The sequence below is a fragment of the Gossypium hirsutum genome, chromosome D01 (assembly GCF_007990345.1).
Source record: "Gossypium hirsutum isolate 1008001.06 chromosome D01, Gossypium_hirsutum_v2.1, whole genome shotgun sequence".
In the NCBI taxonomy this organism is placed as follows: Eukaryota; Viridiplantae; Streptophyta; class Magnoliopsida; order Malvales; family Malvaceae; genus Gossypium; species Gossypium hirsutum.
Window position 1 is genome coordinate 64,364,482 of NC_053437.1, and position 21,535 is coordinate 64,386,016.

The following is a 21,535-nucleotide window of genomic DNA, read 5'->3' on the forward strand; positions in this document are numbered from 1 at the left end:
ATTTCAAAAAAAAAATTATAATTCATTTCAATGTTTGTATGTAAAAATACCGTGGAGGTCGGGGTTAGATTGCATTTTACCTTTTTTACTAAAAACAAAAGAGTAAATTCATTATTGTATATTAAATCAAAGAGCATACTGGTCTTTTTGGTAAAAATCCCAACCAGTTTTATTGTTAAGTGCTTACGTGACTAATGGAGCAATCATACAATGACACTTGACGTGCCACATGTACCTCAGGTTGACAATGAAGACTTATTCAAGCAAAATGGATGAAATTGTTAACGGCAGAAATTGATGGAATTTTTAATAGACAGTGAAATGGATGGAATTTTTTACATGGAGGAACTAATTCAAGCAACTAGATAGTAATGCGTCATCGCTTAACAATAGAAATTGATGAAACTTTTATCAGAAGGACCAATTTTCTCTTTGGTCTAACGTATAGGGACTCATTTTGCCTATTTTTTGAATAGAGGGAGTAGAACGGGATCCGACTTCTAATATAAGGTCTCCATTGTAGTTTTATCGTCGTATGTAATAATTTTTTATTTAAAGAAATTACAAGTAAAATCAATCACAATTAATACATTTAATAACTATAATTAAAATTAACACAAATTAAAATTAGATTAATATTCAAAATATGCTTATACAAGATTCACAAACTAAAATAAATCTGTAGTGATAACTCGTACATGATCTACACATAATGTAATCAAACTTGAAATTTCAAAGTTCCCCAAGATTCAACTTTGTCACTAAACCAAAGCCTCATAGACTATATAATGGGTCAAGTTGATTAATCCAATTTTGAAAAATCTACACAGAAATTTGGCCCAAAGTGAGTCAGACCGACCGGGCAAACCGAAGTTAAACACCTCTATTTTATCGTAATGGTGTCTATGAGTTGAGTTAGGCTGATTGAGTCATGTATGTCACCAATATATAATATAGTTGATTTGGTTCAGCTCAACGTGAAATGTGACTATCAAATGTTGTCTAAAAAGTTACTTATATTTGTAACGATTAATCCAAAACCTATTTTCGTCCATATTATTTTTTTCATTGTAAAAATATTTTTTTTATAATTATTAATTTTCTGATAAAATTTTAAACGTAAACAACGATTTAATTTTTTTAGTACTTATATTATGGAATTACATATTTAATTTGCATATAATATAAATTAGATGATGTATAAAAGATTAAAATATACTCAAAATTTTTGAAATTTTTTTACATTTGAAATTTAGTCCCTTCTCTTTTCAAAATTAAAAATGTAAGTCCAAATGTTAATATCGTTAAAATTTTTCTGTTAAATTCAGGTTCATTGCAATGTCATTTTTTTTATTACATGACTATCGAATAATTTTTTTATTATTTTAAAATGTCATGTTAGCGAATTTATTAGAAGAGTTTTAACAGTGTCAACAATTAAACCTGAATTTTAAAATCTAAAAAATAAATGTATTAAATTCTTGAAAATAAAAGTAGAGAGGTTAAATTTCAAATGTAAAAAAATACAGGGACTTGTACCATATTTTAACCAAAATTATAAACCTGATGCAGCTTAGAAAGTATTTGTAACCGATTAACTGGTTTGAATTTAAGGCGCGAAAGTATGACAGAGAGCATAAGGCTTGAAGATTCCAGTCCTCTCGCCACCGTAGAAGATATCCAAAAACGCCTCCTCCGCCCTGCCTCGCTTCATTCTCCTCCGTACTTTCTCTTACCTCTCTGCTTATCCAAAGCGGCTTTGAATTTCCCGTTTGATTTAATTGCAAAATTTCCTTTTTTTTTTGCAGGGAAGGTTCTAACTCTTTGGCATTGAAAGTGAATTCGAAACAGAGCGGAAGAACGGTTAAAAAAAGGCTGGAAGATTATTTAGATCCGGTCATTCTAGCAGGGATCTCGTCCAGGATAAGCCGTTCAAAGAAGGCAAAATTGGAGACGAAATTTAAGGGATTTGAGTGGCCTGTTGATGAACTTAAGGTGTTCGTGGAAGAGGATTCGAGGAACTCTAACGGAGGCAGCTGGAGAAACAAAGCCATTGATCTTAACGATGATTTCGATGTGCTCAGAGATGGCAGTGATGGAGATGAAGAGATCGGTTCTCCGTTTCAGCGTGTGGGAAAAAAAACGGCGTTGAAGAAATTCGAGCATTGAAGATCTGGAAATCCAAAAAAAGATTCAGCTGAGGTTCGTTAGTTCATTGAAAATTGGTGAAGAAATTCGCGCGCTAGATTTGATCAAAAGGTAAGGTTCCTCATTATCTCTTTCACTGTTCTTCTTGCTTTCGCAGTTAACATTTTTGAATCTTAAGAAAACCAAAATCTACAAGTTTTAGGATCAGTTATGGTTTAATTCTTCCTCCAGCCCTTGTATTCTTTAAACTTTTGAAATTTAGTCTACTTTTAATTTCATGAATTTAACATTAACAAGGTTGTCAATTGGACTTTAATTTTTAAGTCAAACAAGTAAGGAATTGAATTCATGAAATTAAAATTAGACTAAATTTCAAAAGTTTAAAGAATACAAGGGCTGGGGAACGAATTAGACCATCACTGATCCACTCTTGATCTTGCTTTAATGGGCTATTCCGGCCTAATTTAAAGCAGGCTTCCAATGGCTAGAAACTTGCTATTATTTTTACTATGTCAACTAACCATTCATCGAACTAATAATTGAAACGAATTATAATAGCTCATTATTCATGAATCAATCTCTTTGAAATTTAATTTCATCGATTCTTTAATGGCAACTTGATTAAAACTCAACAACTAAGAAATGTAACACATTAGCATGAATTCTTAACCTTAGATGATCAAAATTCCATAAAAGTCATCGAGGTCGATTAATTTGTATCGAATGCAAAATGAAAGTTGTTGAATATTTATTTCTGTCCTTTTTAGATGGTGAGGCTTCTCTATTTATATGATATAAGTGCTGTTCATTGATATGACGTACTAGGTAAGTTTCATGCATATCAACACGTATCATACTCTAGACTTAAAACGGATTTATGTGATCCTATATGCGATTTCACGTGTGATTTTACAGGATAATATAAGTACCCCTTCTGTGAACACATATTATTATGCGAGCTTAGTCTGCTATTATCATGCGAGCTCAATGACATCCAACCCGAACTCATTCGGGCAATGACATCCAACCCGAACTCATTCGGGCTTTGGACTGATAATAACAAGTATCATAACAAAAGTCTTTTTCTATTCCTTTATTTTGCTACCGAATGGAGAGGAAGAGAATAAAAACTAATGTTCATTCTCTCTTTCCCACTAAAGGATATATATATAATTAGTGATTTAATTAAGTTAATAAATCATTAATCTATCACTAATCATGTTTTCTAATGTTGATTAATGAATAATGGTGGAGAAAACCATGGAATTCCACTACCATAATATTAATTGTGGAATATTTATTTCCAAGGACTTGGTTACTAGCTTATTAACAACTTATAAAATTTCTAATCAATTTTCTATTCATTTGAATCACTATGCAATTTAACCCTCATACCATTTATACTAACTTAATTGATATGTTTAATTATTAATTAATTATGTTTTTTAATCTCGTATTTGACTCATAATTTTCTTGATTCAACCTCTCGAATAGCTCTAATTAATTCAGTGCTTGCTTCGTACCTGCTTAATTAAAAATTATGGACGGTTCGATTTAATGAATTTGGTTTCAAAACTGATTTTTTCGACACCAATAAAAATCGAATCGTTACATTTCTCCTTCAAAAATTTTCGTCCCCAATTGATTCTGAGATTTGTTAAATAAAGTTTATAGACATTTATAATATATGTGAATGATGATTGATTTGAATTATATAATAATTCCATGTTATTAAACTTAAAACTCCATTAAAGATAAAAAGAGCTTAAAACAGATATAGGAAAGTCGGCAGTTTTTTGCTCGAGCATCAGTGACTTGCTGATGCTAAGAAGAAGAAATGGTTGATAATAGTTATTGCAATTTGAATTTAATAATAAATAAGCAACTACCATATAATTGTGTGACGCAAATCTCTCACTTGTTGAAAAAATAAATACAGTGGCAAAATAAATAGATCTGTGGGGGTGAAGGGCCAAAGCATAAAGCTGGACTGGGGCACCTCTGTGGTACGGACCATACAACACAAGTTAAATCATATAGAACTATTCTTCTACTATTGACTTTAATTGGAACAGAGTTCTTCAACTCATTTGATATGGACTATAATGTTGCTTTTTTGTTTGTTTGTTTGTTTGTTTGTTAAGGAGGAATTAAAAAAATGTAAAGAATGAGGCTAATAGGATCCCCATATTCCACCAATCATAGATCTCTATATAAGTTGTTTCAATTATTAAGTTTAAATTTCTTCTGCTTAATTAAATGCAATTAAGTATTCAACATCTTAGCCGATTGAGTTTTAGCTCGATTGACATAACTATTGTTGTCAATATAGGAGGACGTGGGTTTGACTGTGCTGAAGCGCATTATCCTCCTATTTTTAGGTTGGGGAGATGTTATGAGTAGTTCTAAGCATTGTGTCAAAAAGAATAGATATGATCAGAATCTATAATGAGATTATTCAAAAAAAAGTATCCACCATCTTAAAGGTTTTTGTTTTATGCCAAAATATTGAGTCTTTCTTTGTAGTTTTTAGGCACAAATATATATTCAACCACCTATTGATTAATGTTATGGAAATCAAATTATCAAACATCCTACAAACAATGTGTCACATTTATAAATTTGTAATGATTTTTGATGATGCTTGATTTTGGGCACTAACTAAGAAATAAAATATTTATAGATATTATATGATATAATGATAAATTCAACCTTCAATTTTTATAGGATAAACTACAAAAATAGTCACTTTTGTTTGCCTCAGATTACATTTTAGTTACTTATGTTTTAAATGTTACGTTTTAGTCACTTACGTTATCGTTTTATTACGAAGTGACCACTCTACAGTTAAACTCAGTTATCTCCCTAACGGCAGACCTACGTGGCAGTCTAAATGGGTTTTAAATGCCAACTTGGATGTTTAGTTGTTAAATAAATTTAGTTTGAACTGCCACGTAGGACACCTAAGTTGGCATTTTTAAAACCCATTTAGACTGCCACGTAGGATCATCGTTAGGGAGGTAATGAAGCTTAATGGTAAAGTGATCACGTCGTAACAAAACGATAACGTAAGTGACTAAAATGTAACATTTTAAACATAAGTGACTAAAATGTAACATTTTAAACATAAATGACTAAAATGTAATATGAGGCAAACAAAAGTGACTGTTTTTATAGTTTATCCATTTTTATATATTTTTATTAATTTGGATAATATTTTTTAATTAAATTTAAACATTAATATTTTAAAATGAGTAAAATTATTTTTTTAATGAAAATGCTTACTAAAGTATTAATTTCTCATCCCTCGATTCCTCGATGCTTATCCCATACGGTAATCTTTGAAGATCCCTTCATTTCTCTTCTAGAAAATTTGAAATTTCTCTCTTTTTGTTCTTTTGCTTTCTCAAAGTTGGGTCTTTTTTTTCTTTCTTTTTAAATTTGAAATTTGAAATTTTGTGGATATACTAAAAGTTAAATTGCATTTTATCTTTTTTACTCAAAAATTAACTTCTGTACGTCAGCATAAGGTACACAAGACACACCATAGATGAAATTTTAATAGAAGGAACTAATTTCCTCTTCGAACTAATATGCAAAAACTACTTTATTCATTATTTTAATAAAAAAAGATAAAATATAATCCGAATAAAATTGATTTTGAAATTTTATTATATGCAAAAAAAATTTTGTTTATAAAAGTTAAATTTGATGAATGATTGATTAATCAAAATATTTAAAATTATAGCACATGTTTGTACTTATAGCTATCGTAATCATAGCTATAACTATACATAAACCCTAGCACATTAACTAGAATCCAGAAAAAAACGTATCACTCGTAAAAATGGAAACAGGCAATGAATGTTGAGTGTGGTCCAAAAAATTAGTAGTGCAGCAGATGGTCCATTATTCAGCAGCAGCACCCAATAAGTCATTATACGAAACAATGAAGCCCCATTTATTTTCTTTTTTCAACCACAAGCTATTAGACTCTATGGAGACGAGAGGTCTTTAGTGACTTAAATTTGATTTGGGTTAATTTTAATGTTAAGTACATCTCCCACCTACATAGTTTGAGCTTTTTCAAGTAATGATAGAATTAAGGTGATTGGCATTGTATCGATGGATGTATTTTTTTTTATCAGGAATAGTGCATATTGTTATCGATCTATTTTGGTGTATCATTTTGAGTTTATCGATATTTTTTTTATAAAAAATATATATTTAATTATATGATAGTTTCAAGTTTCCTGTTATTTTAGCCATATGATTTGTTGTTAGAACATTTTGGTTTAGAAAAATGATTTTCAATCACAGTGAAAAATTAAATTTTAGAAAATCGAGTAAGTTTGTGATATTTATAGTAATTTTTTTCTTGAAAAGTATATGTGCTTTGAGCGAGACGGATCCTAGACGTTCTCGATTTTCAATCGAACGACCTTCTCTACTATTCTCGTATCACGAAGTGTTTTGAGTGTAAGCTCAAACAATCACGAACCAACACAGAACCAGAAACGATTTATTACTTTTAGTAGAAAAGTAAGTATCTCTCAATAAAAACTGGAACTACAATTTGATAGAAATTAGTTGAGAAAAACTATTGGAAGCAACCCAAATTACTTGTTTTTTTTTTAATATTTGACCATTAAAAACCAAAAGGTTTTGTCGATTTAGTCTTAGCTCGATTTGTATAGGTATTGTTGTCAATACAAGCGGGCGTGGGTTTGAGTTTGTTGAAGTGTATTATCCTTTTATTAATGGATTGGGGAGGGGCTATGGGTAATTCGAGACATCTTTATGTCAGAAAGAACAATTATGATCAAAACCTATAATATTAATTGCATAATTTATATTGGATTTAATAAAAACAAAATATAATTTTTTTTTGAAAAAATAATCTTAATTGTTGTTTGTTGGAATACATTTAAGGAAATTTATAAAATGATATCATTAGGACATGTGTACTCTAATAAAAAATGTGGGTACTTAATTAGTATAAAATAAAGGTTAAGTATTAAACTGAACACTGAAGTTAAATTTAGGTACTTAATTTTGATAAAAGAAAACTCAAGTATTTAAGTGAAAAAACTCAGTGCTAAAGTAAACATTGAAGCCAAATTCACGTTTTAAATAGTATATCGACCTAATTAAAAACTAAGAACACGTCACATCATTATAAAATAATTGGGTAAACTACACCCAAGGTCATTAAATTATTAGTGAGTTTACATTTTGATCATTCAACTTTAAAAAATTACAAAATGGTCATTGAATTATTCAAAAATTTTCATTTAAGTCATTGAACTATTCAAGTTTTTATTTAAGTCATTGGATTGTTAAATTTTTTTGTAAAGTTCAGCTAGTAAGCTTTTTAAGTGACGAATCGATAATTGGTGTAGTGGATCAGTACCTATCAACGAGTAAAAGAACATATCTTAGATCCAAGTCGATCTAATAATCAGTGTTGGAGACTAGAGAAAAAGTTATTTGGATTTTGGTTCGCAACTTTGGATTAAGGCACCAAATTGAACTAATACTGATTTGAAAAAAGGGAAAGCAGGAAATTGGTTCATCTGTTGTGTGTTTTTCTTAGAAACTGAATGGTTTTTCCCCTGATTTTGTTGTTTCAGATATTTTGTTATTTCAGATAATGTTTAATTCAGTATATATTTTAAAAAAATTGAACTATAGAAGAGAAGGGAAAGAAGAGCTTTCAATTATTGCAATCAGTACAAACAAAGAAGGCCAAACAACAATCATTTTAACAGCTCAATGCCTTTAATAAAAACTTTCAAATAGTTCAGTGATCATTTTGTAACATTTTTAAATTGAATAACTAAAACATAAACTTACTAAGTTTAGTAACCTTGGGTGTAGTTTACCCAAAAACTAAAACGGTGAAGTATTGAGAAAAGTGGCGCGAGAGAAAAGTCAACCGTGACCGTTAATTAACGGCGATAATCAATATTGGTGATATCCAGTGTAGGCGTTTACCAACGAAATAAACCTCTCTACAACGAGACGGTGGCTTACCTTTCAATTATCTCTTCTTATAAATCTCTTTCACTTTTTTTTCTCTGTTTCCTCTGTTTTTTTCTTCTATTTTCTTCTATGTTTTCTCTTTAATGGCCACGAAACAAAGGAAGTAAATGGAAGGAACAGAAGGGGAAAAAACCATATAAACGTATAATTATATAAACAAGAAAATAAATTTAAAAAAAAAAGTTGAAGAGAGAAAAGAAGTTGAAAAAAAATGGTGGGTAAGGTTGGGGATGATGATGATTTAGTGGGGCTGAGCATTATAATCGTTCATGAAGGTCCTTCTTCATCTCGATTCCTCGATGCTTATCCCATAAGGTAATCTTGGAAGATCCCATAATTTCTCTTCTAGAAAATTTGAAATTTCTCTCTTTTTGTTCTTTTGCTTTCTCAAAGTTGGGTCTTTTTTTTTTTAATTCTTAAGACGTAATTTGTTTCTTTTTTTTTTGAAGTAAAAATAAGAATTGGGTTACTTGTTTTTTTTTTATGGAATTTATGCTTTTGATTCAGTTTCTGGAGACTTTAGGGTTCTTCCTTTAGCAGCTTTTAGGCAAATATTCAATAGATTGTGTTAGAATTTAGGGGAAATATTTAATATTTTACAATTTGTCTGTTATATTGTTGATAAGTTGGGGTTTATTGAATTTGATTTTTCTGGGGATTGTTGTTTTATGTTTTTGATTTTTTGATAAAATTCTAGGGTTTTGATTGAGGAGAAATCATGTGGTGATTGATAATTTATTGAATTTTTGGCCCTTTTTTTGGGGGTAAATGGAAAAATTCAATTCACAAACAGCAATAGTTACAATCTCCAATTGCATAAGCTGAAATGGGAGCTTCTCTCCTTACAACTTTCTCAATGGAGAATCATCATCCTTCAACTCTTTTATCTATGGATTCAAGTGCTCACGACGAGTTTGACTTAGAAAAGAATCGGCAATCGGTTCTGTCCCGGCCACCGGATATCAATTTGCCGTTATCTGCCGAGCGTAGCCCTCCGCTGCAGCAGCCATGGAACTCCGATCACTGTGATGTTCTTGATGTTGGGCTGTGTTCACAAGCTTATGAAACCGAGAGCTACCTTCCAGTCTCGAAAGCTGGACGGAAATGCGCGAAGCGGGTAGATAGTATATGGGGTGCTTGGTTGTTCTTTAGCTTTTACTTCAAACCTGCTTTGAATGAGAAATCTAAGGCTAAGATCGTTCGAGATAGCAATGGTGTTTCTGGTTTCGATAAATTGGATCTTAAGTTGGATGTTTTCATGGTTCAGCACGACATGGAGAATATGTATATGTGGGTTTTCAAGGAGAAACCCGAGAATGCGTTGGGTAAAATGCAGCTTCGAAGTTACATGAATGGGCATTCTCGTCAAGGGGAACGTCTTTTTCCCTTTAGTGTTGATAAGGGATTTATCCGTTCCCATAGGATGCAACGGAAGCATTATAGAGGATTGTCAAATCCTCAATGCGTGCACGGGGTCGAACTAGTTCCATCACCGAATCTCATGGCTCTCAGTGAGGAAGATCGGAAGAAATGGGTTGAGCTTACCGGAAGGGGTTTAAACTTCACAATTCCACCCGAAGCTAGTGATTTTAGTTCATGGAGAAACCTCCCGAACACTGATTTTGAGCTCGAGAGACCTCCGATAATAAAGAGCGTACTCAATTTATCTACTCAGTCATCGAGCCATATGGACAGTGATGGCACTGACTTATCACTTGTGAGCAACAAAAGGAGGAAAGACGATGATTGCTATTTGCCGGTCATTCCTCCATCCGACCGAATACCAGACATGGAAATTCATCCTAGTGAACCTCACTGGTTAAACGACTTCAGTGGGGTAATGAAAAACGCTTACGGTCCCGTTACTGCTGCGAAAGCCATCTACGAGGACAAAGCCGGTTACTTGATCATTATCAGCTTGCCTTTTGTTGATCTTCAAAGGGTAAAGGTCTCATGGAGGAACACACTCACTCATGGTATTATAAAACTATCTTGTGTGAGCACAACGGGTATGCCGTTCATCAAACGACACAACCGGACTTTCAAGCTTACGGATCCCGCTCCCGAGCATTGCCCTCCCGGCGAATTCGTTAGAGAAATCCCATTGTCAACTCGAATCCCCGAAGACGCCGACATAGAAGCATATCACGACGGGCCGGGTTCTGTTCTCGAGATTATGGTTCCGAAACTACGGATGGTACCCGAAGAACATGAAATCCGGGTTTGTCTTCGGCCTAAACATGTAGGGAATGATCTCCTGTTGACATGAATTATAAAAGGGTAGTTGGTATGGTTGGTGCTGCATTGTTTTTACTGACCTTTGTACGATACAATGTAATCTATGAAAACAAAAATATGGGTCTTCCGTTTTATACTTTTACCATTTTTGACTGTAATTAGAATTTGATTTTTCGGGCATTTGATTATATTAAACTTGTGTTTTGTAGTTTCAGACATTTATTGAATTTTAATGTAGAGGTAGAAATTGTTGAATTACTTGGTTGGTCCTTGTATTATAGATCAAAGAACAAATTAGTCCTTTTAGTGCAAAAATAATATCAAACGGCAAATTAATTCCTCTATTATAAAGTAGATAATTTACTCTCCTTGCATAAAGGTCTTTGAACTTGTTAATTTTTCTCAACTTAACCTGTAAAATTTTTTTTGGTCGCACATATCTAATTAGGACAAAAGAAAAAAGTGAAGCATTAAATTAAACATTGAAACTAAATTTCAAATATTTAATTTTAATTAAAAAATTTAAGTATCAAACTAAAAAAATTTAGGTATCAAAAAAATATCATTGGACACGTTGTTTGAATAAAAAATGCACGTCTTTAATTAGGACAAAAGAAAAAAGTAAAACACTAAATTGAACATTGAAACTAAATTTTAGATATTTAATTTTGACTAAGAAAAACTTTTAAGTATCAAACTAAAAAAACTTATTTACCAAAGTGAGCATTAAAGCAAAACTTAAATACGAAATTAAACATTGAAACTAAACTCATAGTATATTAAACCAACTAAAAACTAAGAACACACAACATCTTTATAAAATAATTATGAGTAAATTACACTCAAGATCATTAAATTATTAATAAGTTTACGTTTTAGTCACTAAAACTTCAAAAAGTTTCAAATTAATCATTGAACTATTCAAATGTTTTCATTTAAGTAATTGGACTATTCAAAAAATTTTATTTAAGTCGCTGAGCTATTAAGTTTTTTTTTTGTAAATCTAACTAGCGAGCTCCAAGCAATGATTCGATGATTGATACGGTGGAGTAATACCCATTAGTGAGAAGAATAACATACTTAGATCCAATTTGATTTAACAGTTAGTATTTGGATTTTAGTTTCTAAATTTGTGACATTGAAAGCTCTTTTATAAAAAAACAAAACTATAGAAGAGAAAGAAGAAAAAACTTTCTATTGGTGTAGGCAATGCGAATAGAGAAAGCGATACGATAACAATTTTAACAGCCCAACAAATTGAATAAAAACTTTCGAATAATTCAATAATCAATTTATAACTTTTCGAAGTTGAGTAAATTTAGTAACGGTAGATGTATTTTACCGATAAACAAAACGGGGGAGTATTGAGAAAAGTGGCGCAAAGGAAAAGTGCACCGTTACCGTTAAGTAACGGCGATAATCAATATGGGTGATATCCAGTGTAGGCTTTTACTAACGATATAAACCTCTGTATAATGAGACGGTGGCTTACCTTTCAATTATCTCTCTTCTCATTATCGCTCACTTTTTTTTTATTTTCATTTTCCTCTGTTTTTTCTTTTCTATTTTCGTCTCTGTTTTCTCTTTGCTGGCCACAAAACAAAGCAAGTAAATGGAAGGAACAGAAGGGGGGAAAAGCATATAAACGTATCATAATATAAAAAAGAAACTAAAATTTAAAAAAAATAGTTGAAGAGATAAAGGAAAGGGAAAAAAAATGGTGGGTAAGGTTGGGGATGATGATGATTTAGTGGAGCTGAGCATTATAATCGTTCATGAAGGTCCTTCTTCATCTCGATTCCTCGATGCTTATCCCATAAGGTAACCTTTAAAGATCCCTTCATTTCTCTTCTAGGAAATTTGAAATTTCTCTGTTTTTTTTTTTAATTTTGCTTTGTCAAAGTTGGGTCTTCTTTTTTTTTAATTCTTAAGATGTAATTTTTTTTAATGTAAAGAAAAAATAAGAATTGGGTTTTTTTTTGTTTTTGTTTTTATGGAATTTATGCTTTTGATTCAGTTTCTGTAGATTTTAGGGTTCTTTCTTTAGCAGCTTTTTAGGGGAAATTTATTGTGTTAGAATTTAGGGTAAAATTATTTATGTTTTACAATTTGTTTGTTATATTGTTAATAAGTTGGGGTTTATTGAATTTGATTTTTAAAAAAAATAAGTTGTTGATTTCTGTGGGTTTTTCTGGGGATTGTTGTTTTATGTTTTTTTAATAAAATTCTAGGGTTTTGATTGAGGGGAAAATCATGTGGTGATTGATAATTTATTGAATTTTTTGGGGGGGTTTTTGGGGTAAATGGAAAAATTCAATCCACAAGCAGCAATTATTACAATCTCCAATTGCATAAGCTGAAATGGGAGCTTCTCTCCTTACAACTTTCTCAATGGAGAATCATCATCCTTCAACTCTTTTATCTATGGACTCGAGCGCTCACGACGAGTTTGATTTAGACAAGAATCGGCAATCTATTCTGTCCCGGCCACCGGATATCAATTTGCCATTATCTGCCGAGCGTAGCCCTCCACCACAGCAGCCATGGAACTCTGATCAGTGCGATATTCTAGATGTTGGGCTGTGTTCACAAGCTTATGAAACCGAGAGCTACCTTCCAGTCTCGAAAGCCGGACGGAAATGCACTAAGCGGGTAGATAGTATATGGGGTGCTTGGTTGTTCTTTAGCTTTTACTTCAAACCCGCTTTGAATGAGAAATCCAAGGCTAAGATCGTTCGAGATAGCAATGGTGTTTCTGGTTTCGATAAATCGGATCTTAAGTTGGATGTGTTCATGGTTCAACACGACATGGAGAATATGTATATGTGGGTTTTCAAGGAGAAGCCCGAGAATGCATTAGGTAAAATGCAACTTCGAAGCTACATGAATGGGCATTCTCGCCAAGGGGAACGTCCTTTTCCTTTTAGTGTCGATAAGGGATTTATCCGTTCCCATAGGATGCAACGGAAGCATTATAGAGGATTGTCAAACCCTCAGTGTGTGCACGGGATCGAACTTGTTCCATCACCGAATCTCATGGCTCTCAGTGAAGAAGATCGGAAGAAATGGATTGAGCTTACCGGAAGGGATTTAAACTTCACGATTCCACCCGAAGCTAGTGATTTTAGTTCATGGAGAAACCTCCCAAACACTGATTTTGAGCTCGAGAGACCTCAGATAATAAAGAACATACCACATTCTCACTCGAGGAAACTGCTCAACGGGTCTGGACTCAATTTATCTACTCAATCATCGAGCCATACGTACGGTGATGGCACAGACTTATCACTTGTGAGCAACAAGAGGAGGAAAGACGATGATTGCTTTTTGCCTGTCATTTCTCCTCCTGACCGAATCCCGGACATGGAAATTCATCCTAGTGAACCACACTGGTTAAACGACTTCAGCGGGGTAATGAAAAGCAGTTACGGTCCTGTTACTGCTGCGAAAGCCATCTACGAGGACGAAGCCGGTTACTTGATCATTATCAGCTTGCCTTTTGTTGATCTTCAAAGGGTAAAGGTCTCATGGAGGAACACACTCACTCATGGTATTATAAAACTATCTTGTTTGAGCACATCGGGTATGCCGTTCATCAAACGACACAACCGGACGTTAAAGCTTACAGACCCCTCTCCCGAGCATTGCCCTCCCGGCGAATTCGTTAGAGAAATCCCATTGTCAACTCGAATCCCCGAAGATGCCGACATAGAAGCATATCACGACGGGCCAGGTTCTGTGCTTGAGATTATGGTTCCAAAATTACGGATGGTGCCCGAAGAACACGAAATCCGGGTTTGTCTTCGGCCTAAACATGTGGGGAATGATCTCATGTTGACATGAATTATAAAAGGGTAGTTACTATGGTTGGTGCTGCATTGTTTTTACTGACTTTTGTACCATACAATGTAATCTATGAAAACAAAAATATGGGTCCTACATTTTATTTTTTTACCATTTTTGCCCTACTAATTCGTATGTTTCTTTGTAGTGGTCCTTGTTTGACTGTAATTAGAATTTGATTTTTCAGACATATTTTATTATATTTAGTCATTAGTAAAAGATATATTAAACTTATTTATTGAATTTTAATGAAAAGGTAGAAATTGTTGAATTACTTGGTGAGTCCTTTTATTAACACGTAAATTGTTTTTTGGTCCACAATTTTTATCCTATTTTTGGCTCAAGTGCGTTGATATTGTACCAAATTATACATAAAAAATTATATTTTCTTAGAATAATTAAGTGATTATGTATTATAATTTTAGAGGAGAAAAAAAAATTAATGATATTCAAGTCATTAGAAGAATATAAACCATTAACGTTTCGAGAGCTTAAAATAATGTTGCTGACTTGTTGGTCATATAGCTAAAACAGTTTCAAGTGATTTGGGAGTTTTTAGATTCAGTATGGACACTACTGATAGCTGAGCGTAATACTGTTTTTCTACATTGATAACACTTTAAAATTATAATTGTTTTAGACTCTTTTTTTTCTTTAAAAAAGAATAAATTAAATCTGAACAAAACTCACCTACTATTTAAACATAGTCAAACTCAAGCACAAATATTTAAAATTTGAGACCTAGACCTTATCCTTTTATCAATTATTTCAAATTGTCATAATTAATTTAATCCTAAATCAATGACACAAGACCAAGTCCAACTGCCACCTAATGTGATGGAAAAGGGCAAATTTACTGTTTATGACCAATGAAAACATACAAAGTGGTGACACCTAACAACCTTTTATTTTATATAGGTATAATATTTTTTTGGCCCTCCAACTTTATAAAAAGAGTTATTTTAACCTTCTATTTAATTTTTTATCTCTTTTAACCCTTGAACTTATATTTTTTTATCAAATCACCCCAAATGGATGGAAAAGTTAATGTTTGCTAACTTTGCTGACATAGCATGCACGTGGATTGTTGTGTAGATGACATGTTAGCATTTAATTAATTTTTTTTATAATTTTTTATATATTTTAAATAATTTTAATGGTTTTCAATTTTTTATATTTTCTTGAGTTTTTAAAATTAAAAAAAATCAATTAAATACTGATGTGTCATCCACGTGTATGGCACTTTAGTTAAAAATATTAATTTTTCCATCTATTTTAAAATAATTTGATAAAAAAGTAGAAAATTAAATAGATGACTAAAATAATATTATTTATAACGTTAAAGGTCCAAATAAGTCATTATACTTTTTTATATAATATGGAAAGAAAGGTATAAATGATAGATAATTTGGGTGAAAAGAGATACTAAAAATAAACAAGCTAAGGTATCTATGGTGGGTGGGTGGGGAATTAGTCCACATTCTATGTATAGTTTTAGGTGAATTGATGATACAGCCAATGGCTAATGGCTAATGACTAGTAGGAATTTGAGGGCAAATTCCTGTTGGTTTAAAAAACTAAGGTCGAGCATGGCGTCCCTTTAGCTTAGCTTATCTTAAATCGACACTTTTGGTAGAATTTAACGCGAGCAGGGTAGTTGGACGGGATAGAATTTTTTCTCTTTTTTCATTTATTTATATTTAAATTTATTGTCTCGGGTTTTATTTAAGGATAAGGTCATGTTTAATCTATGAATTTGATAATATTTTTTTTATTTTGATCTCTAAATTTTTTTGGGTTCACGTTAGTTCTTGAATTTGATAAGTTTTATATGTTTTTAGTCTGTTTGATTATGTAATATTTCAAGATTGTATCACATCATAACTTTTTTTAATGTGATGATACGACACAATATCATAGTACCACATCAGCATAATAATTAAAACTAGAAAAGGTTGTCGAGTTCCAAAACTAAGGGACGCTCAATGTCATTAAACTATTACTAAGTTTACGTTTTGGTCACTTAACTTTAAAAAAATTATAAAATGATCACTAAACTATTCAAAAGCTTTTATTCTGGCTACTTAGTTCCAACCGACAATTCGATGATCAATACTCATTACAAGTAAAAGGATATACATTAGATTCAAGTCAAACGACGGTCTGTATTGAATATTGAAAAAAAATTGTTTGAGTTTTGATAACAGATTCTTGACATTAACGATTTTAACATCTCAATGACTTAAATGAAATATTTAAAACTCGACTGGGATTAAACCGGACAGTTGATGCTGAAGTGTGGCCATAAGGTAACGTATGGCATCTAACAAAGTAGTATACTTTTTTATCATTTAACGCGCTCTTTTTTTTTTGGGATCATAACCGTGTTGTAAGTATCATCTTATCTATATGTCCCATTTGTCAAAGCTAATAGTTAATTTTTTATTAGGATTTATTGTTATATTTTAATTTTATTGTTTTTCAGTCCTTATACTTTTTTAATTGTGAATTTTTAGTTTTGGCTTAAAGTTTTTAAAAAGTAGGGGTGAAACCAAAAAAAAAATTAGGGGTGGAACTGAATTATAAATTTTTTGTGACGTCACAATGTAATTTTATTATGTATTAATTTATAATTTCATCATTTTTAAGGGACTAAACATAATGTTTTTTTTTCATATTTTGAGACGCCAAAGTGAAATTTTACCATGATTAACTTGAAATTTTATTATTTCTAGTGAGACTGAATTGGAATTTTTCATTTTTAGGGAGGGGCTAAAGCCCCTACCAACCCCCTCCCCCCGTCGCCTCTTCTAACAATGATCAATTTGGAGAACAAAAACTAAATCTACAACTTATGCATAGTACAAAACTAGCAGAAGAATTTAACCTAGTGGATTTAACTACTACCATTTGAAATAGGACTGAAATTTAAAAATTTGAAAAGTATAAGGACTAATAATAAAATTTACCCCTTGTTTGGCAAGAAAAAACACACACGCATACGAAGTCTATGGCTCAAACAGGTTCTTATCTATGTCGGTTATAGTTAGAGATAAAAATATTTGTATTTTTTAGGGTTTAAATACCCAAGAGGTCTCTATATTATAGGGACTGAATCAATTTAGTCTCTATACTATTGAAAAAATATCAAATAAGTCCAAATTGTAATGGAGGTAACATTTATTTTATAAAAAATATCTTGAAAAATATTATTTTTTCAAATGCAACTTTGTCATTTATAGAACATAAAAACTTTAAAAAATAGTAATTTTGTCAAACATTAAATGATATTTTTTAAAATAGTAAATATAAATTCTATTCCAGTTTGGTCTTAATTCTTTTCAGTATTGTGGAGATTAAATTGATCTATTTAATAATAAAGGGACTAATTTGATCAGATTCCTACAATAGAGAGACCTCTTAAGTATATTAACCATTATTTATGTGTAAAATCATTGCGTGCCGACACAAAGTGATAAGAAAGAGTGAAGATGGTGCGTCCAAAAACATCCTCAGAAAAGATGGATTGACTTGTAAAGTGGGTTGGACCACTTGTCTCCCTTTGAATCATCATTGCTTACGAATGTTTGATAAGGAGCAGTTACTATCAATCGCATTAGAATATGTTTGAATAAAATAGTAAATTTATACCTAAATTTTATTTCATTTGAGTTTTTTTTGTGTGTCTTTTAGATTATGTGATCTATATATTTATACGATAAGGTATTGTTCATCGATAAGATAGACTAAGTAGGCTTCATGCATGTAAACACGTTTACTACTCTTATGTGCATTCATAGTTCCAAGCTCATGAAAATGTAACCTCGTAGTACTGAACCTCATAATACAGAGACCAAGCCTGATACATCAACTTGCACACTTACCCCTCGAGCTTAGTACTTGGGTCAAGCCTGCGAGCTCATTAGGGTCTGGTCGAGGCCCAAACTTGAGATGGGTAGATTTGATACATTATTTTTAATTTGGTATAGGTGTATACACAAAATTTGAAACGTGGTACATATGTTTATGTAAAATTTTTATTTCGATTCAATTGTACACATTTAAAGAAATAAATACATATATTTATTTTCATATCAGATTAATATAATTATTTGTGTATGTTTTATATCAACATAAAATGGTGCTAATTGAATAATATTGTTAGTTATTTGCGAAAATAAATAAAATCATGCAAAATCAAAGTCCATGTATGACATTGCACATTGAATCAAAGTTCATGTATAATTTTAATATTTATCTCATTTTTCATGTGTTTATTTTTCAAAAATTTCTTTTATTAAAATAGTGTGATGATTAAAATTAATTAAATTATTATACAGAGATGAAATCTGTAGCTAATATATGGTAATTTGGATTAATTCAAATTTATTATTCGCAAAAGTAAAGCAAATCCATGTATATAATTGAAATATATCGGTTTATATTCATATTCATTGCGAATTCTTTACGAATAATAATAATTAAAGTTGTTTTAGATTATGAGAGATGATTTATAAAACTGAGATATTATGTCATTTGTATTCCTTTTCAATAAGAGCATGTCACTTCAGCATTTTCATCCTAAATTTTAATATATCATATTAGATTTAAGTTATTATTTTTAGGATGAAAACACTGAAATGACATGTTATTAAAAACGGATATCCCAATTTCATATAATCTTTTCAACTGATTATTGAGTTTTTAGTTAATGATTTAAAATGCTTCTTGAAATGGATATCCAATGGGCTTCATTTTTGCTCTTCTTGATGATATTGTAGATTTTGTTTAGGGTTATTAAAATGAACGTTTAGGGTTTTTTTTGTTGAGGTTGGGTGTGATGGTTCTTGAAAACAAACTGGGTTGATTGTTTAGGCTTTTGAAATTAGATAGTTAGAGTTAGGTTTTCGGGATTGGGTATTTGGAATTTGGGTTCTTCAATGAAATTGAATTGGGTTTTTAAATCTGGGTATTTTGATTTGGGTTTTGGGTATTTTAAATTTTATTTTTAAATTGGTTAAATTAGTTAAATATGTCAAAAAAATTGATTGGTAAAATAGATCAATTTTGTTGAAATTTAGGAAAATATGTCGTTTTTGGAGAGAGTGTGAAAGTGCACCCACAGAGGCGTAGCTAAGGAGCTGGCAAGGGCCCGACCCCCCTAAAATGAAAAATTATTATTTAGACCCTTTAAAAATTTTAAAATTTTAAATAGTAGAGGTAAAATTGCACTTTAGCCCCCTTAAAATTATAAAAATTTGATTTAATTCTTTAAAAATTATAAAGATATAAACTATAAAAAGTTAAAATTTCATTCGGCCCCCCTAAATAATTGTTCTGGCTTCACCCCTGCGCACTCAACTTTTCTGTTGACATGTAAGAGAAAGTGCACACAACTATGTGTGTTTTTCGATAATTACAAATAAAGAACGTCCAATTGGAGAAAAGATTGTATAAAACTATAATTTTACATCATCTCTATCTCTTTCCAATAAGAGAATGATAGATCAGATTTCCCCCCCTGATTTTCAGTCTTTTCCTTCTGAAAAAATTTAAATCTAACTAAAAATGCTAAAAATCAAGATAAAAAAACTGATTTGTCATTCTCCTATTAGAAAGTGGTAGGGATGACGCAAAATCATAATTTCATACAATCCCTTCTCTGTTGACTGGGCACACTTTCACACTACCTGTGCAAAAAACACGTCCAACTTTTTCTCCAAAAATGACATATTTTTCTAAATTAAAAAAATGATCTATTTAGCTAATTAATTTTTTTCCGACCTATTGAGCTAATTTAACCGTTTAAATTAAGAATTTATTTTTTAAATTTTATTTTTAATTCTAATAAATTGACTTTTGTTTTTTTTGAGTGCATTGCACTTTCAAAAAATCTACTTTTTTGGAGATTGGATCGACAAAACCAAGTAAGAGAACTAATCTTTATCTCTCAAATTTTAATTTTTGTCTATGTGTGTGTATATATAGATATTATTCCATGTTGATTGTCCGAGAGAAGATGGCAAAATGGTATTGTACATTGATATTATAATGATATTGCTATTTATATATAATGTTATTATATATTGTTATTTATATGTACTTCTATATATGATATTGGTCGTGTATATGCTATTTCGAAAATATACTATTTAGTATTTGGTTGTAATATGTTATTAAAATTTGAGTTTTTTAGTTTCTGGTTTTACAGAGTATATACCATGTCAACATAAGAAACTTTTTTTATTATCAAAATGGATCCAAAGACCACTACCTCAATATAACAAGCATCAGCAAGTACAAGTCTATGAATATCGCTTGGATGCTCCATGTTAAAAGAAAAGGTATAATGTTTATCAACAAAAAGTTTACAAAGGTCATCGGCCACCCTATTATTCAAACGAGCGACCCACTTAATCACAGACTTGATGGAAGAATCCAATAGATCGAAAATATTCTTCAATCGAAATCTAAAAATCGAGATATCCCTTCAATATTATTGTTACGCGCCCAAATAATACATTCTCTCAATGCCTCCGCCTCCGCCTCAGCCCACTGAATATCCATTTTATAATCCAGCTAAACTACACGACCAAGAAACTTATATACATGCATATGGGGGTAATTTGGAAACAAACCCCAAGTTAGCTTATGTAGGTGACCAAGTACATGAGGTAGATAGAGACCCTAATTACTTATCTCATTCACTGTTGTGTGATTTGGTTGATGGGGTTGGATATACTTGAGTCAAGTATTTTTGATATTGTGAATCTGGTTTGGAATGTAATGAAGATGTTAGGGTATTATATGATCATGATGTATATGTGACAATGATGAAACATTTTCAAAATGATGTTAGGTTACATGGGATTTGTGAACAATTAGAGGGACAAATTTAATGAGAGCAACATATTAGATATTATAATTATAAAAATTATTAAACTCAATTGAAATATTTACCAATAACCTAGAATGGTGAGAAACCAACTCAAGTGAAATACATATCAGATTAATTTAAGCATTTAATGATAATAACAAGATATTAGGTAATCTTCACTCTAAAATAAACATTACTTCTTTGGATTTGGAACATCTAAAAACCTCTCCATTTGCTCCAAGAAATATTTGAGTTACGTATTGGAGGCCTCAAGCCACAATGACAGTAAATTGCACGAGTTTCAAACGATATACTTGGATTTTCTACCGTGTTCATTTATAGATTTTGACAAATAAATTTATGAATTTTACAATATGAATTGAC

General features: G+C 31.3%; 3 protein-coding genes across 3 annotated transcripts; all 3 read left to right on the top strand.

Moving 5' to 3' along the window:
- The first annotated feature begins 1,617 nt into the window (after positions 1-1,617).
- LOC121214059 (uncharacterized) lies at positions 1,618-2,933 on the top strand. The gene is made up of 2 exons (XM_041087735.1): positions 1,618-1,722; positions 1,809-2,933. The coding sequence occupies exons 1-2, from the start codon at positions 1,625-1,627 to the stop codon at positions 2,167-2,169; spliced, it is 459 nt and encodes a 152-aa protein (XP_040943669.1). The 5' UTR covers positions 1,618-1,624; the 3' UTR covers positions 2,170-2,933.
- A 5,213-nt stretch (positions 2,934-8,146) lies between these two features.
- LOC107939929 (uncharacterized) lies at positions 8,147-10,686 on the top strand. Its single transcript, XM_041087736.1, has 2 exons — positions 8,147-8,508; positions 8,891-10,686. Exon 2 carries the CDS (start codon positions 9,020-9,022, stop codon positions 10,460-10,462), a length of 1,443 nt encoding a protein of 480 aa, XP_040943670.1. The 5' UTR covers positions 8,147-8,508; positions 8,891-9,019; the 3' UTR covers positions 10,463-10,686.
- Positions 10,687-11,901: 1,215 nt separating this feature from the next.
- LOC107939928 (uncharacterized) lies at positions 11,902-14,464 on the top strand. Its single transcript, XM_016873318.2, has 2 exons — positions 11,902-12,252; positions 12,760-14,464. The coding sequence occupies exon 2, from the start codon at positions 12,793-12,795 to the stop codon at positions 14,272-14,274; it is 1,482 nt and encodes a 493-aa protein (XP_016728807.2). The 5' UTR covers positions 11,902-12,252; positions 12,760-12,792; the 3' UTR covers positions 14,275-14,464.
- Positions 14,465-21,535: the final 7,071 nt, after the last annotated feature.

Coding starts and splice junctions, on each gene's coding strand:
- LOC121214059 (XM_041087735.1), top strand. CDS start 1,625: ATGACAGAGAGCATAAGGCTTGAAGATTCCAGTCCTCTCGCCACCGTA. Junction 1,723..1,808: donor GCCTCGCTTCATTCTCCTCC/GTACTTTCTCTT, acceptor TTTTTTTTGCAG/GGAAGGTTCTAACTCTTTGG.
- LOC107939929 (XM_041087736.1), top strand. CDS start 9,020: ATGGGAGCTTCTCTCCTTACAACTTTCTCAATGGAGAATCATCATCCT.
- LOC107939928 (XM_016873318.2), top strand. CDS start 12,793: ATGGGAGCTTCTCTCCTTACAACTTTCTCAATGGAGAATCATCATCCT.